At 37.3% G+C, this 18,181-nt stretch overlaps 1 protein-coding gene across 2 annotated transcripts in view; it reads left to right on the forward strand.

Moving 5' to 3' along the window:
- LOC113672320 (uncharacterized) overlaps positions 1-18,181 on the forward strand; it is a 25,694-nt gene continuing 7,513 nt past the window's right edge. Inside the window, exons 1-26 of one of the 2 annotated variants that reach the window (XM_089182652.1) lie at positions 1-517; positions 1,522-1,622; positions 2,357-2,452; positions 2,825-2,854; positions 3,456-3,517; positions 4,586-4,699; positions 5,568-5,622; positions 6,093-6,155; positions 6,454-6,521; positions 6,810-6,850; positions 7,494-7,615; positions 8,627-8,793; positions 8,875-8,903; positions 9,253-9,407; positions 10,176-10,324; positions 10,993-11,033; positions 11,567-11,852; positions 11,959-12,124; positions 12,726-12,860; positions 13,618-13,676; positions 14,410-14,442; positions 14,864-14,906; positions 15,303-15,391; positions 16,245-16,321; positions 17,123-17,216; positions 18,072-18,147. In XM_089182652.1, coding sequence (XP_089038778.1) covers positions 454-517; positions 1,522-1,622; positions 2,357-2,452; positions 2,825-2,854; positions 3,456-3,517; positions 4,586-4,699; positions 5,568-5,622; positions 6,093-6,155; positions 6,454-6,521; positions 6,810-6,850; positions 7,494-7,615; positions 8,627-8,793; positions 8,875-8,903; positions 9,253-9,407; positions 10,176-10,324; positions 10,993-11,033; positions 11,567-11,852; positions 11,959-12,124; positions 12,726-12,860; positions 13,618-13,676; positions 14,410-14,442; positions 14,864-14,906; positions 15,303-15,391; positions 16,245-16,321; positions 17,123-17,216; positions 18,072-18,147 — 2,415 coding nt within the window. In that variant the 5' untranslated portion in view covers positions 1-453. Of the gene's footprint in view, positions 518-1,521; positions 1,623-2,356; positions 2,453-2,824; positions 2,855-3,455; positions 4,504-4,585; positions 4,700-5,567; positions 5,623-6,092; positions 6,156-6,453; positions 6,522-6,809; positions 6,851-7,493; positions 7,616-8,626; positions 8,794-8,874; positions 8,904-9,252; positions 9,408-10,175; positions 10,325-10,992; positions 11,034-11,566; positions 11,853-11,958; positions 12,125-12,725; positions 12,861-13,617; positions 13,677-14,409; positions 14,443-14,863; positions 14,907-15,302; positions 15,392-16,244; positions 16,322-17,122; positions 17,217-18,071; positions 18,148-18,181 lie in introns of both variants that reach the window. The other variant, XM_089182653.1, reaches the window with a different exon arrangement.

An 18,181-nucleotide genomic window follows, 5' to 3' on the forward strand; every position in this document is an offset into this window, starting at 1 on the left:
CTCTTCCTTAAATCTTCTTTTTTTTTTTTTGGTGTGTCTTGAAAATGATAAACTCGAATAAAAAGGCAGTTCATCCTTAATCATATTAGAGAGCTTAAGTGAAGTCACGAGAGGATAAAGGAAGAGAAAAAAAATCGTTCGTATGAGAATGCATACCATTCGTGTCTCTTCTTTCACATCCTTGCTGTAGTTTTGATAAGCTCTTGCTTAAAATTGACGTCGTCAATTTCTCGCCCAGAAATTTTCACGCTTTGCAGACCTACACTAATGTCAGCGGCTGCAACTTGAATAAGCAAGATCTGCTACCATGACAACAGCTACCTCACAATCAAATGATGGCAGACGACTCTTGCATATTTTGGTTGTTTTGATGAGGAGTGTTGATTACCCTTGCATGTAACAGAAACTCTTAAAAAAAGGGAAATTGTTCCCGTTGAATCTCATTTCCTCGACATGGTGGAAAAGTCTAAACCTCCAGCAGCGGCAGCGAAACAAGAAACTCTCCCGAAACGAGCAGGTGGGAACCTTCTTCATTACTGTTTTATGGTAGAGGCCAATTTTCCTATCTTCATTCCGATAAATGATTTATCATTTTTATTATATACCCGGTGATTCTGATATGTTGCGTCTGTACGACCTCATATTGTGCTTTTCGTGTCATCTTAACGAGCTTATACTCATGCACTCTGCCCTTGTTATGCAACCGCCTCAAATTTAAAAGAATTAGGGGGATCAACAGCAGCTGCTAAGGAAACGTTAACACTAGTTCGTTATTAAAATTTTTAGTCTTAGAAGAAAGTGTTTTCTTGTGAAACGAGTATGGGAGTCTTTATATTTTCATTGTAGCTGTATAAAGTTTAAAAATCTACTGCAATAAATCAAGCAAAAGCATTGTTCTTTTTCGATAGCGTACGAAGGATCTTCAAATTGAGAATTAATACTGCAAATGACTGGTTTTAATTTGGTGAACGAGGCTAACGTTTCGACAACTTGTGCGGAAGTCATCATTAGAGTCAAGAATTTTTTCGTTTGAACCTTTTCCAAAACTGGAAGAGTATGAGATTATTGAAGTGGTACATTCAAGTGGCTTTAAAAATTAATGTGATGCTCCCTCCAAAAAGAAAACCGGGTGAAGGTTTAAAGATAAAGATTAATCTGGATATATAATTAAAAATTGTTTGCTAAAGTGAATGGTGCTGCGTCGATGGGAGAGTATAACAGGGTAATTTCGTATTATCAAATGAGTTGATAATACTGAATTACTTTACCAGGAAAGCAAATATTGGTGAATTATTGTTTTAGTATATATCACATAGATACCAAAAACTTCTGTTTATTTCAATATACCAAGAAATGGTTGTACATTGGCATGTAATTTTGTCTCATTGGCTGCTTGTAGGTGAATAATGCTTGCTAGCCAATCAGCACATGCAAAAAGCACTATTCAGTTTTTTGCTTTATACTTATACTTACTTTTATTTTAGGGACAATTGATCACTTTATAGCAAACTTTTGATACAGGTATACTGAAGAAGTCAAGCACATCTCTGGAACCAGTTCCTGAATTTGCAGAGTCTTCAATTCAAAGAGCAGATTCTAATTTAGATATGGTGGAAAGTGAGGTGAGGGTTTTAAAATTTGGTGTAATCTTAAGTGTCTTCAATGTATATTGACATTTGGTTTAATAAACATATGTCTGAATTTATAGGAGGTGCTTAATTGAGAATAACTTTTTGTTGGTTAAATATTGTAGGGATCTGTAGGAAGTTGGGCATCTCAAATAGTGCCTAAGACTTTGACCTTGCAATGTGGAGCACTTAGGTCGATCAGTTTGTGAATTATAGCTTCCCGAATGTGCCTCACACGCCGGCAATGGAAGAAGTTCAAGGATCTTAAAAAGCAACTGTGTGTCACATTATTCTTAACTGACTGATGAAATGATATGTACCTCTCACTTCCCAGGCAAAATTTCTGTAATTTCAATTTATCAAGATCTTAATCTGTGATCTGGTTCGTGATCAGAGCCATGATCCAATCTGTGATTCGATCTGTGATCTGATCACGGATTAGATCATGGCTAGTTCATTTTAGTTCATTTTAGTCCATTTTAGTTCATTTTAGTTCATTTTAGTTCATTTTAGTTCATTTTAGTTCATTTTAGGTCATTTGAGGTTGTTCCTTGTTTCAGTAATTAGGAGTTAAGGGATTAGTAAAATATCACAACAATTTATTTTTTTTGTTAAGGAAATCAGGATCAGTTCAAATTGTTGTTGAGATCTACAAGGCTCATTTACATGTACAGTATATTTAAAAGCTTAAGATATTAACACTGAATTTTCTTACATGTATCTAACAGAGAACATCAACACCACATGAAGAACAACAGAAATTCAAGGCTCTTTGTGAAGGAGTGCAAAACTGCCTGGCATTATTTCAGACTTCCCTTTCAGAGGTCAGTAATTTTAAATAAAAATTTTGTAAATATGGATACATGTCATCAGGAATAGCAGTGTTGTTTATGGTCTTAAGTGGATTTGGGATAATGTTTGTATAGAACATATGATATTGCACAAATTTATGTTCTTTTCCAACCTTTTTTTTTTTTTTTTTTTTTTTTCAAAAAGTCAACTTGAAAATTTTAATTCTGGCAACCATTTTATGATTTTAGGTTGCCAATTGGTAACTTTGAAAAAGTTGAACTTATTTAGAACTTATGTTTAGTCAGTAAAATTATAAATACAAGTCATGTTGAATTGATAATTCAGCCATGATCTATGTTTTGGTTGACTTCTGATGATGCTCTTTTCTTGTTTCTCTTTATCAGTTACTTGCAATAAAAGATGAGCTTTTAAAGGTAATGAGGATAAAAGACTAGACATCCATTAGATATTATGCAATAATAAACTGAATTGCACATACTTACACAGTGAAAAGCATTGAAAGTGCACACTCTGATTGTGGCTACTCAAACTCCAAATATCCTTCGTTAATTCCCCCTCTGAGCAACTCAAACTGCATTTGTGCCCAAAAACATTATGATTGCTGAAGGAATGAATGAGTGAAAATTTCATCTTTTTGTGCTACATGCACACTGTACATTATTTTACCGTTTTAACTTATTATTAATACAAATTAAAGAACAGCTATTTACCTAAAAAGTTAGTAGCTAAAAGAGGATATACCACTAGCCACCTCTGCTTTGTTTAATAGGTTTTTTATACACATGTTGTCGTTGGTTCTTACGTACATGCATGATCTATTGGAGGACAGATGGATATAGTTGACCTCAACACTAAAAATTTTTGATCTACACTGTACCAGTAAACAGAAGCAAGGCAATGTGGTCTATCTGTTCATTAAATTACTAAATATCCCATAGTTCATTTTTTACCTATAGCACTAACACAGTGCGAACTCTTAAAAGTTCTCAAGGATTTATTTTGTTTGATTTTCAGCATGCATTGCCACCCAGTTTACTCTTAAAGGTTGCGCTGGTCACTGGAAAATTGTTCAGAAGGTATAGTGTATATGTAACTAATTTACAGTTTAATACCAGTATTTTAAACTTATAAATAGAACTGATACAAGCTGGTTAAAGGAAGTTACTCTTTATTTATTCAGTTTTCTTGTACATAATAATGATATGAAATTTGATTACAGAAAAGTGAAAAATTAACAATCTTGTTCCCAGAGATGTTAAATTATGATAATTTGCCAAACATATTAGACAGCATTTTATGAGCTTGATCAACTTATTTGACTGACCTGGTAGTTTATGACTTTATGCAAATTGATAAGGATCTATTTTCTTGTTCAACTTCACCTTTTTTGGCTTTTTTTTGTTGAATACATTGATATTGTTTTTGATTTTTCTTGAAGACTCTTGCGATTCTCTCAACCAATCAGATACAAACCTTAAACCAGATACATCAATCATGGTCACTCTTATTTTCCCATAGTACATGCAGTGTCAGGCAGTAGCTTGTTTTTAGTTCCATTCTCATTTTTACTTTGTTGTGATTGGCTGTTGTGATCATTTAACTTTCATATGAACTTCTAAATGGGCATCACTCACCACAGAGTCTCTGTGGCTCAATGGTAGAGCATCAGAGTGCAGAATGCAAAGGTCTGAGGTCGATTCCTCATGGGAACTCAGAATATTTTTTCTTTGTCCCATGGAAAAGACTGGAAAACATCTTTCTCTATTTCTTTACCCAGCCCAAAACTTACCACCCCTCTTACACTATTTAACTTTTGTTTTGGTTTTATGAAGGTCAATTAAAGGTCACTTTTAAACCCTTTGACCCCTGAGGGTGACTACAATGTAATTTATATCATAAAGGAATCATGCTGAATTGAACATTAGGCTCATGAGTATTTTAAAAAAAAGTTTTAACAAACTTGAAAAGCTCTTGATTTTTAAATAAATTCTCCCGTAAATACCATAGGAAATGTACAAAGAACAGTATGGAGAATATACATGCTGATGCTAGGATGGAAGAGGTTAAAGCAAAGTTGATAATTTATTTTTGACACTTGAAAGAAAGAGAGGAATTGAGGCTAATGCTCAAAATTATTTTATTAGTTCATCAGATCTCAGTGTGCCAATCACTGAGTTGGTGAGGATGGTCAAGTTATACTCTACACCATGGGAAACCAAGAGTGCTGCATTAAAGAAACTGCATGAGGATTATGAAAAGTTAGTACTTTAATCATAACAAACACAATCATTTGTTGAGCAGTTAAATTGTGTAAGGCTGTGCAATGTCTCTTAACCCTTTAACTCCCATAAGTGACCAAAAGAGAATTTCTCCCTGATGAAAACAAAGAAAAATATCAATTATTGTGTTACTAAATGATCGGATAGCAAATTCTCCAAACTAACTTGTTGAGAATCATTTGGCAGATGGTAAGGAGAATTACTAATGAGATCTTGGGAGTTAAAGGGTTAACTTCATGCTGAACATGATACTAAAAACAGTCACAGCTGTTATCTTAGTCTGTTAGACTTGTTCCCAGTCAATTGGTGTGGGTTAATGCTGCTCAAATCATGTGCCATGTGAATTTATTAATTCACTCTGAATAAAACTCTTACTGAGAACTTTGAAGATCCTCTCTGTGATGCAGAACATTGATATAGTGGTAGTCAACTGAAATATCATGCCTTGTGTTTCAAGAACATTTATGTAAGAAATGCAACAGGAAAGTCACTTTTAATTATATTAGAGAGAAAGCCGAAGCTTTTAAGGAACAAGAGACTAGGACATAAAAGTGAAATATTTCCTTTGGGGTGTTATTTTGAGACAGAAATCGTTTTGTGAGGCTGGACGATTAGTGGGCATGGATATCAGCTGCAATGATACAAAATGTGGAATACTAATTCTTGGTGGTGTTCCCTTACCAACCAGGTTGGCATGGCAGGTTAGGATGCTTAAACTAAGCCATGCAGTTTTAGGAAATAATCATTAGTTTATCAAGAGAAGGATGCATATAAAGTGAGAATTAAATTTAAAGGGTTAAGATTGGGATTTAAGTCTAACTGGTTATGTCTTTGCTTGAATTTACAGCAAGCAAAGGCAGTTAAATGTGGCCCTACAAAAACTAGTCCTGGTTGGAATTCAGGTTAGTATTAAGCTTCCTGTAGCCACAGTGATGTGTCAAGTAGAGGATTAAAGCAAATTAAATTAAATTAGACTTGGAAGTTCTGCCCTAGAAAACTGTCTAAAATGTCTTGGATTTGAATTTTCTGCAGCTAGAAATATTGTATTCTTAAAAATTTTTCCTATAGAATTCCTTAATTTATATTCACAGTAATTCAGAATATCTTGTTAGACATAAGTGGTACCTTAAATAGTATGCACTTCCTATTTAGGAGTCTTCAAATAACTAACTTTTGGGAAGATGATTTTGAATCTTTCTATTTTTGACTTGCATCAGATTAGATTTAAAGAGTACTTGCAATGTGTTATGGTACAAATTTACTTTATCTGTAAAGGAATTGCAAAATGCACTCAAGTTGCACCTCTAGTACATAACACATGACTATTTATACTTGTCTTTAATCAATTTTTATTAAATTCTTGTGGATGCAGAGTGAAAGGTTAGCTCAGGAGAGGAAGGTGCTTAACTGGGAGAAACTTTTCTCTAAGATGATGGTAAGTACTTTCACCATTACTAATCAGAGCAGGTTCTAATGAACAGTTAAACACCTACACCTGTAAACCTCACAATTTTTCCTTGCACGTACGGGGCTCAGAAAAATACTACTTAACTCTGGGGGTGTGTCTATGTCAGCAACTTTTCCCCAATAGTAAATCAAGATGCCACAAAAAAACGTGCTGTCACGCTTTATTTTAGTATGAAACGGAGAATTCTGACATGACCTTTGCTCACTTTCGATATTAGTATACATCCTCTGAACAAGTGCATGTATTCGATTTTCCTTTCATTTAGACCTCAAAGGCGCATGGGTATCGCTGGAAGTTTCTCATTGAGTCCTTCAAAGAAAAAGTGAAGACAGGGTGAGACGAATTGTTATATTGTTGATTAGGAGACAGAGTTTTGCATGCTTAGTTGTTATTGATTTTTAAACTAGCATGTAAGTGAACCAAATGAAAGTCTCCACTAGGAGTTTCATTTTTTAGTAGGTACACATACATGGACATTTATCAGTTTAAACATTGTACTGAGATCTAACGTACAATTGTGAGAGTGGGTAAAAACAAAGGGTGAAGGCGGAGAAAGCAGCTGGTATTGATATGGCTTTTGATCCTAGTTACAGTTAATGAACGTCTGTTTGCTTTTTGCAGGGAGGTTTATGCAGGTGGTATAAGTACAGATGAAGAAACTGGTAGGACACTGTTTATAAATCCACGCTCCATGACTCATCAGTGCTTATAAATAGAATCGTAAAACTCGGATAACAAGCTATTACGTGCCGTCTACGCCCTGATATCAGCATGCATTTTCTCCATATTTTTTACTACACATTTCCTAAGGTGCTGACAAGGAGAATTTGTTTAACAGTTAACAATTAAGAGCTTCTTTAGTCGGTGATCATTTCCTTAATTCTCATGACCTAAAAGTGTGATTCAGGGATGACATCATGAGGTGGAATTAGATGCTAGTCGCTCTTAGGGGTCAAAAGGGTATTAATCATGCATTGACCAACCGTTTATTTGGAACATCTATCCTCAGTGCAATGACGAGAAGAAATATTTTTAATATCGAACATTTGATGCTACCTAGCATACGAGCAATATTAGCCATTGTATACCAAACACATACAGCTCAATATCAAATGATTGTACAGTACGTGGTACATGTCCAGGTGTAGGTATAATTAAAGTTTCATTTTTATTTTATTGTGCAGTAGAACCGCGGGTTTTTACCGTAGTTCCAATTGATAACAGTTTTGTAAGTCCTGAATCAGCTGCCCTGACATAAGTATTAAAGTTATCGAACAGCACTTGTGCATTTATTTGTTTAAACAGAACGCGAAAAAAAGAAGAACGAGCGTGAGTTGGAATCTATAAGAAGGAGAAGCATGAACAAAGACACTGCTGCTAAGAGAATTATGAGAGAGTCTTTGGAAGGAACAGGCAGTGATAAACCGGTGATTTTTATATAATTGCTTTTTCTTTTATAGAACCCTGCTCTAACGCCAGTTTAGATGCGGAAAACACGAGGAGATCAAATTATTTGAATATTATTATATTTATATAATCTGTTCTCATAGAGCGCTTCTCGATTGAGTGTCGTAAACAAAACCAAAGTTATCTCAACAGCCAATCAGGAGATAGGAAGATTAAGTAAACAACCAACCAAAATGCTTAAAGCGCGAGAAAACGCAGGCGACCAAGTCGTGATTGGTTTTAGTTTGGCATCTGATTAAAATTATTAGTATTAAGACCGAGTGGAGTCCAATTCGGTTTGTAATCATACGAGTGAGTAACAAACTCGAACGACCGTGAAGCGGGAGTCCGATTTGTCAATCACGAGCTTTTGGACGACACAAAGGTCTGATACCAATTTATCATAACCTTTACAATTTCTGAAAACAACAAATACGTTGAGGACAAATGTCTGCGATAGAGACATTGCCTAGGTAAAAAATTCCTCAACTTTGAAAATTCCACTGTTTTTTCAGGATAAGTGGGTGTTTCATTGTGATCAATTCTGTGATTGGTGAATTTGGCTGAAAGGACCAAGTATGGTTGGTCGCTTCAACTGTCTGATTACAAGTGTCCGATCACAGCCCACTGTCCGATTGCATTGAACTGTCCGATTTCAACTGTTCAGATTGATTAGTGAAAAATATAACAGCTAATGCACCAATCACATCTGAGGAAATTGTGATGGTTATGATAAGTTGAGAAACTGGCGCGAATTTCTGACCAATCTCAGAGAGAAGCAAAACCAAAGCAATCCCGAATTTATTTTGACACCTTCGAATATTGCTCTATCACGCACTTATAACAAAGTAAACTTGTGATGAGAATAGAAAAACATTCAGTTCAGAGGCTGTTATCCTGTTGTAACCAAAAAAAATTTGTGAGTTAGTGAACACGAAAATGTTTATTAGCTCGACGGAGATTTTCTAATCAACTCTCGTTTCTTGTCGTAGGCTCATACAGCTTTGGGTAGAGACAATGATGTCATTTCAGACGACGAGAACCTCAGCGATCCGGAACTAAAAACCATTTCACCTACAAGTCCGAGCCCTGAGAGGCGAGTGAACCGCACAAGTCCTACAAGAATCGCCATCACCCCTGACACATCTACTGCTAATCCGTAAGTGAACCTTTGCGTCCACACTAAGAGGGAAATGATAAACTTTGCATCAGGATATTTATTTTCTTTTTCCTGTTTCAGGAAACCAGCATCAGTGGAAACCAAGATTGGTAAGTTTTGTGGGCATTACTTGTGTTATAATCAAGACCTACTTGCTTTGGCGATCATTTTCTTTTTTCTCGTTACCTAGATGTTTGAATTAGCTGTGATACTGTAAAGAGAAATTCAATTCTAGTCACTGTTTGTGGTGAATGGGTAAACGATTGAAGCTCTTTGCTAGCGTCTATGCCTCATGGCGGCGATATGACCTATCAACAAACTTTCTCTAACCGGAAATAAATGTTCAGAGAACAACAAGCATTCTGGGGGATGCTGGGATATTTGCGCTTAAAGTGCAATGGCGTACATTTTTCACGTAATGCATAAACTCAGAGACAAACTCAAAGCGTTATTCTGCAGAGTCCAAGAAAGTTCGGCCGCGTATTAAGTTCTTTGGAGCATCTGACGATGAGGATTCCGAGGAAGAGGAAGGAAAGCAGTCCGCGGTGAAGTTTGCTGACGCACCCTCGAAATCTAAACCAAAGACTACGTTTGCAGACACCCGATCATTTAAGGTTTGTTCCGCGGTAGTTGCAATCCACTGATATTGTGCTGTTTTATGGAATTTGCAAAGTCTTCCGCCCTTCGTTAATTCTGCCTTGCAAAAATATAAAGTAAGTTAAGACTTTTCGGGCCACTTATGTCTAAACCAAACCACGGTTTTACGGAATCAATGGGTCACAGGCTTTCTCTATAAGAGGGTTGATTTCATGAAATAAATCTCCTTCCACTGTTAGCTTTCGGCCCTCTTGACGCTTTTTTAACAAAAAAAAAATGTTCAGATGAAAGGTTCAGCCAAATTGAAGATTGTGTAGGGCGCGGTTTTGTCAACTAACGGCCAAACTTTGTATAAATAGTAAGACCTTCATGTTTCGAATGTCCTACTGCGCAGTTACCACATGGGAAATTAAAAAAAGGCAGAAACGTTCTTTAATAAATGAAGTTATATCGCTGCAGACAGTGGTATAATGACTCAGGATGGTTAGTCACTACATCTCAAATCTGTCATACATTTTTCTTTTTACGTACACCAAACTCTGATCCATCTCTTATTGTAAGAGAAAGGGAAATACGATGAAAACGAGAGATGAGAGACAATGAATAGCGAGTTTAACACCAATGACACGTAAAGAACACGGAAAATTTAGGCTAAAAGTGTTTTGCTACGCAAGAACCCTGGTATATCGCCTTTAAAGTTTAGTTATCTTGTTTCAAAGATCACATAAGCTATTTCAAGAATGTGTACAACAGAATGCCTAACAATCTGTTTTAATTGTTTTTAGCATGCTGGTGTAAGATTTTTCCAATCAGATGAGGAGGATGAAGACGAGGACGAAGATATCCAGGAAGAGCAAGCAAAAGCCCCCGTGTCAGTTCCTGCTGTGGTTAAGGTGGACAAAGGATGTTGGACACATGAACCTGAGTTCGATAAGTAAGTTTATTTTGATGTGAAACGCTTGAATACTTCTATCGTCGACGTTCTTTGAGATATTTTGTTGCGTAACCCAGCATTCTCTAGTTAACATTGGCGAATATCCATTTTTATGATTCATCAAATAATTGTATGCTCGCGCGCGGTTGGTATAAATGCATTACATGGCCGAATACTCCCCAGCTAAAACTGGGGAAAATTTGAGGTTATAACCTGAGAGACATTACCCAGTTTTCAAACCTTACTGTCCACCACGAGGAGTCTCCGTTGAAAATTTAATTCAAGGTGAGAGAACGTTTTATGGTTGTTACAGAAGTATTTTCATAAAGCCGCACCAGAGAACACTCAAATGAAAACATCCCACACCATTAAAAGTAAGCTGTTATTTAACATTTTTCCACGTACGTTGCAAAATATTTAAAGAATCATAATCACAAAAGCCTCTAGTTTGCGCGAAAATATGCTCGTATATTTGTCCTTGGACATTATCCGTTCCCTTGAAGTTCACATTTTTCCTCAAGATTCACTTTCGGTAAACTGTTCGTATCTCGGAAATATCCGCGTCTATTCTCTAGAGGATATTGTTTATATATATGTGGTGAGAATCTGTAGGTTATGATTTTCATTGTGTCACTCAGCTATAATGTTTCACTTTTCTGTCCTTTAAGGTATCTACATCTGAGAATATACAAACCAGATTGTAAGAAAGGTAAGCGCTAGGTTCTTTATCAGTTGCGTTTTGTTGTGCATGTCTAAGTCTGTGGAGTTGTGATCAAAAATGACAGTTCTGGTTCGCTAGCAACTTAAAGTTGACTTTTGCCGGCCAACCTAAAACATGGTCATCTACCAGACACAGTTTAGTTTTTGCAGGAAATTTCTGTGACCGACTTTGCACGTTGCTCAGTGTGTTCGAAAGTGGTTACCAAACAGCTCTTTGGGGAAAAAACGGCAAAAAAATTCATGTACCATCTACGGTAACGCAGTTATACTAACTTGCACACATACGAAAACTCTGCTGCACGTGCACGCGATATCACATATGCTGCTTGCCAACTAGCTGTTCTATGTAAATATCTATGCACATGAGCGCGCTAATCGTAGTTACGGTTGTCTTCTTGAAACACTGTGTCCTCGTCGACCTCCCAAACGTCGACCCTGCTGCGTTGAGATTTACTACAACGGAATACCTTTACACCTGGTTTGACGTTTAATTTTGTGATTTTCTTGTTTTCTCCTGGAAAGCTAAGACTTCATTCTGTAGCGTAGCATTCAGCGGACAGCTTCTTAAGACCGAAATCTTTGAGGAGGAAGAAGAAATTTCCCAAGAAATCCCTGCAGAACCAGTACCTCCGCCGCCTACAACGAAGGCAAATTCAAAGAAAGTGTCACAAATAACTAAGACGGACAGAGCAAAGACAGTCAGTGACAAAAAGGGCGGGAAAATGAACACTTCACGTGGTGCGAACAGTCGGGACCCGTCTCCTCCTGCTTCACGGCCCGCATCAGCAGAGAAGGAGAAAAAGCCTAGGTGCGAAGATGATTCTGTACTAAACGTGCTTCTGAATTCCTGGTCTTGGTATGAAGGCGTTACGAACTTCGAGTCAATAAAACTGTTTTTATTTTTATTTAAACAGTGAGTTTAAGGAACTGATGTTTAAACTCCCCAACGATGATGGTTGTATTCTTGGAGAACCTGTCAAGGACATCACTCAGGAGCCGCTTCGATTTGCCGTGCATCCCGGGAAGGATCGTCCAATGATTGCCATGGCAACTACCACTTTTGGAGATTTGAAGATCCTGGTTAGTGATGAAAATGTTGGAAATCTTTGTTTATTTACACAATATGTGCCTTTATGTTAAGGTTTTTTTTTTCTAGATATATTATTCATGTACAGTAGATACTCGAAGAGTAGAATGAATTCAAGATCTTGTTCTTCTGTTCACAACTTACATTTGATGTAATTTTTCTTAATTTTCGATTGAAGAAAACCTTTTTATCGTACCCAAATTTGAAGGATTTTGACATAAGTAGGTTATCTCATCTACTTAAAGGGCACATGTCGGTGAAATACGTTGACGTCGTGAACGTTGAATCGTAGGCGTGGCTGGTTGCTTTTATTAAAAGAGGATCTTTTCCCCATATCATCAGACGGCGTTTAGAGATTAGACTATAACAATCTCTCTCTCTACCTTCAAGACAGCTTGTACCGTAATTTTAAATGAAAATGGAACCTGAAACCTCGAGCAATGAAACTGACTTTGGAGTACTTTTACCTTAGTCAATGATTTAGAGACTGCTCCAGCTTCACTTCAGCCAAACGCAAGAGAGTGAAAACCGTTGTCAGACATTTATCTTTTTAAAACGTCCTCGCTTAATGGGTGTTATTGAACCTGTTTACAGGAGAAGTTCGAGGGCCGTTGGTCGCACACAGACGGCAGTGTTAAACCAGAGCAATTGGTTCTTACCTCTGTTGTATCGGACCGTGATATGCCGTTTAACACTCCGTGTGGACAAATATCTGTGTTGTGTTACTTGGTAAGAAAGACTAACAGTCAGTTCCGTCATTTCCGTGCTCGTCAGACATTTTTCTTTTCGCTTTGTCTCATCACATATTAGTAATTGACAATTTGACTTAATGATTACCGAAATCTTTTGAGGCGGATTGCTGCAAATCAGAAACTTACCAAAAGCTCATCCCGTCCCTTCCCCCCACCCAAAAAAAAAATATAATGATAATTATAACAATAGTACTACTACTACTACTACTACTACTACTACTACTACTACTACTACTACTACTACTACTACTACTACTACTACTACTACTACTACTACTACTACTACTACTACTACTACTACTACTACTACTACTACTACTACTGCTACTGCTACTGCTACTGCTACTGCTACTGCTACTGCTACTGCTACTGCTACTGCTACTGCTACTGCTACTGCTACTGCTACTGCTACTGCTACTGCTACTGCTACTGCTACTGCTACTGCTACTGCTACTGCTACTGCTGCTGCTGCTGCTGCTGCTACTACTACTACTGCTACTTCTTCTTTTTCTTCTTCTTCTTCTAATGATGATAATAATAATAATAATAATGGGGATTAGGTAACCTACAACCAACAAAAGTTACATCAACAGCTTTTCATCTATTTGGCTTTTTTTAAAGTGAGCTTCATGACTTTTTCTTTCGATCAGTTTAGATTTCAACTTTATTTATTGAGCTTTAGATGACATTACTTAACCTTTCGACACCTACTGGATTTATTTCTCTCATTACAGTCTCAAGTTGAACGGTTAACAAAAGTTGGAAAGTCAACAGAAACAATACCTTTCGAGGAGTGAGTATGAACTGCTAGAACATGTATACAACCACTTTTGCCCCCTACATGTCAGCATTTAGATTTTGAATTGAGATAAAAATTATTTTCGCTCACCACAACAACAACAACAACGACAATGCAAACAAAAACAACAACCAAAAAACAAGATGACGGTTTTCGAAGAGTCAGTCATTGTAAAAACTGCCGACTGGAAGTTTGATTTAAGACAATCTACCTATATGAGAACGCTGAACTGACATACTTCTTTCTAACTGACTTCGAAGTCTTTACGGCAAGTTAGGGACCCAGATTTTTTCCTTCTGGCTTAGAGTAGCGCCGAGGGTAGAAAACGAGGATCCTTTACTGTGGTAACGGGAACCGGAGAACTCGAGGCTGTTAAGATATTTATTGTATCTCTACTGTGTGTTTAATGAGTTTGAAAAAAAGATCGAGCTATGCTAAACAGCTTTAATCATTGAAAGATATTTTAATAGCAAATTGAGCTGACTCGAAATTATCGTCTAGTTGTTTGCAAGTGTTTTTGTTCACAAAAAAATTAATGTCAATAGAAAAAAAGACATCAATCCATATTTGCCCAAGAAAAGAAAAAACAACTGGCAATGAATTCTTTGAGATTTAGTGATAGAAATTTGGTAACCAAGGGATACAGTAAAGCGTATTTATATACACATAGTAACTAATAATACCATTTACCACGCATTATTATAAGTAGATTGTTTCTTTTTTATAGCTTGGTGGATGCAGAGATAGAATCACGCAAATTGTGAGTATTGGTCAGGCACACTGCTTTAATTCGAGCAGTTTTCAGTTAAATGCCTAAAGAAACAAAACCAAAGTAATCACAAGTACGAATCAGAACAAAAAATAACGTCATCAGTAGACAATGAGAACTCAAAGAAAAATATTGAAAAATATATTTAAGCTAAATAAAGACATAATTTACTTTCTTACTTATATTTGGGCAGTTTTCTTGTCTGTATGAACGAAGTTGAACAATATCAGCATTTACAGAGACAGCTAAATACACTCTTGCGATTCACTTTATTTCACATGAAGAACATTTGTAAAGGGAACGACCAGAGTCCTTTTTTCGATTAATCAGTTAATTGTATGGTTCGATTGATTGAATTTTCTTTAAGATATTTGTTCCTTTTATGTTTATTGATGTGTTTATTTTTTTGTAGGGAAGAAGAGGGAGAGGCCATCGTGAAAGAGAAGGTTCCAGAAGTAAGATAAACAGCAATTTATTTTCAGATTCCGTTTTGATTTTGAATTGATTCAGTAGATCGGTGCGAATTTTTCCTGGATATTTTTGAGGAAATACTAGTAAGTTCCCACATCAGAAAAGTGGCCTTTCCGGTTTCCGTGATAGACTTTCAACAGTTGAGGGTCTGTCTTTTCACTTTTTTATAATTTTATTTTTACCCTTTTTTCTTCGAGCAAAAATTGTTTGTCATCTTGAGTTGGCAAAAGCGAGGATTTATGTGCTCTCATTACAAAAATCTTACCCCCTCACCGAGGGTAGTTTTGTACCCTCCCTTAGCGCAAAAATGAGAGGATTGTCCGACCTATCACTTGACGTGAAGCATAGAGTTGACATTCAAGGAATTTATTCACTTTGAGACTCCAGAGGCCGTGTACACGGAGAGGGATATGACAGCCTTGAAAGGACAACACGCTGAGGAAATACAGCTACTACATGAGGAGTACGAGTAAGTAAAGAGATCAGGGAAATATTAACTTGTTCCTGTCCAATGAAACGACTTACTCCCGCGACTCTGTGCGGTCGTCTATGGCGGTAAGTTAGCGAAACTCGCTTTTCTTGTTCTGCGGACAGGATCACGCTTAAGGTTACGGGATGGTAAATTCAAGAGACTCCATCATGGCTCTCTGCAACTATTTCACTTCCAATATCTGTGGGTTCATTCCCACACTTTTTCATGCTGCATTTCTTTGTTGAATATTCCTTAGAATTTGTTGTTACAGGTGAACCTCCTCTAACGGCCATCTCTACACAAAGGCCACCTTAAGATACCGTTACCCTGCCCGCACCCCTCCCCACCCACACAACGCCTTAGTGTAGCAAAATTCGTGGTTGTTCGCTTATGATAGACAACAGTCGGCAGCTTTATTCTTATCCTCACTGCATCTTCAATACTTAAAGAACAACACATTAGTTCCTACTGCTCCTCTGCGTGTCAATTTTGGGTTGCTGTATTGTTAATCAATTTTTTTTTGTGTCAGGTATTTTAATTCTATTGTAGACATTTTTTCTCTTCATAAAAATGTTGCAGTGGTAGAAAATAAAATACTGATACGAGTTGTTAGGTTTCATTTCTTGAGCTCCAGGCTGGTTTTTTTGTTGAGAAAATGCCATTCATTCAATTTTACCTTTGTCTCTCTTTATAGCTCTTCTTCTTAGAACACTATGTATATGTTCCATCTTGTAGTCTATCTTTTACTTTGTTTAATTTTATGTAGTAAATCGAAATAATTTTGACCGATTGAATCTCGTCAATTTTAGATAATTAATCAATGTCTGTCATTTTACGTTCTTTTTCACAGGAAGAGGTTAAACGAGCTTGCCCGAGGACTGGGTCCGTATTCTCCTGATATGGAATATACTCACAATGTTGTCGACGGTAATAAGAATTTTTCTCCTTTCTAAAACTCCTGTTCGTTCAAACCAAGTGGTGTATTCTAAATTTACTAGTATAAGGGTGACTTGAAAGCTTTCTGTGGGCGTGCACTTCTTACACTTGGGCGTAGTTTTTGGTGCGTACCGAAGATTTCGATCGGAATTCCTCGTGATCGGGAAGAAAGCGTCGGAAAAGCTTCAGGTAGTTTATAATCATCTCAGTTGGAATTCTTTTCGATTGGACATAAAGCTTTGGATAAACTTGAGGTACTGTAAAGGCCTATTTACACGGCACGACTTTGTCGCATGCGACAAGCTTACGACAGGCCTACGACATGACTTAAGAGTCGTAAGCGAGTTGTAGGTTTGATTTACACGAAACAATTCGTGTCGTAAGCCTGTCGTAAGCTTGTCGCATGCGACAAAGTCGTACCGTGTAAATAGGCCCTAACGCATCTCGGACGCGACTCTGCAACTGTTTTCAGGATGAGTCACACCTCTTATCTTATCACATCTTTCATTCAATGTCAGGATTGCCAAATGAAGGACTATAATTGTAATGTTTGTTCTTATTTGCTAATCAAGATGTAACGCTTGCTAAAGGCCTATTTACACGGCACGACTTTGTCGCATGCGACAAGCTTACGACAGGCCTACGACATGACTTAAGAGTCGTAAGCGAGTTGTAGGTTTGATTTACACGAAACAATTCGTGTCGTAAGCCTGTCGTAAGCTTGTCGCATGCGACAAAGTCGTACCGTGTAAATAGGCCCTAAGACAAATCTCTTTCCTTGGTTTTCTGTAGCTGCCACTTCACCGATCCTTTTTAGATCTCCTTCACTAGTAAGATCGCCATCACCCGAACAGGGGAAATCGCCGAGACCGCCATCACAAGCGAGGTAAGAGATTGAATGGAACAAAGTATATTGGCCCGTTCCGACTGGAAATTTGAATGTAACATGACTGAGCTCTTGGTTGGTAGCAGTGAGGTTCCTTAACGCCTTCTTGGCATCGTAATGTACAGTTGACGACTCACGCGGAAGGATGGTGTTTGTTGTATCCACGGGCTTTCCTTGTTTTCAGATAGTCCCCAGATAGCCAAAATGAGAACCCACCCACACTCCTTCAGGGGTTCAGTTCAGATTGGCCGTCGTAATTACTTTGGTTTTAATTTGGTGTTAGGATACTCAATCAAATTTCACTTAATTTATGATTTTTTGTTTGTCTGTTTGTTTGCTTTTTCAACATTAGCAGTGTCAATCGTTTCATTTATATGTTTTTTCTGGTATTTGATTATCGTAAAGAAATATAGAGGTGCATGCACGTGGGTTATGCATGCAAGTGCATGCATGCACGTGGGTTATGCATGCAAGTTCATGCATGCACGTGGGTTATGCATGCAAGTGCATGCATGCACGTGGGTTATGCATGCAAGTGCATGCATGCACATGGGTTATGCGAAGCCAAATTCAAATTAAAAAATCGGCAAGGGGTATTCTTTCTTTCATCACAAAACTTCTAAGATCGTAGATGATGTTCGGAACTTCAGCTTTTCCCAAAAGTTACTCGGACTTATTCATTAGTTAATGCCCAATCAAGCGTTTTATTGGATCGTCGACACAATTTATGACTTTCTTTAGAACCAGGTTTTTCTTTCATGAACACGCTATTAATTCTTAGCACACCATTTGTTGTGTGCGGACTTTTTCCCGAGGCCGCTTCAGTTTTTAATGTAATCTTATTCAATCCTTCAGACCACAATCTCAGGCTCGGAAACCAAGACCCCGCATCCCTAACTTACCGGAGTGGGGTAAAGATTTACCCGAGGATGTAAGTGTTGAATACCTTTGTTAGATAAATGATG

This window comes from Pocillopora damicornis, chromosome 9 (genome assembly GCF_964200805.1).
Source record: "Pocillopora damicornis chromosome 9, jaPocDami1.2, whole genome shotgun sequence".
In the NCBI taxonomy this organism is placed as follows: domain Eukaryota; kingdom Metazoa; phylum Cnidaria; class Anthozoa; order Scleractinia; family Pocilloporidae; genus Pocillopora; species Pocillopora damicornis.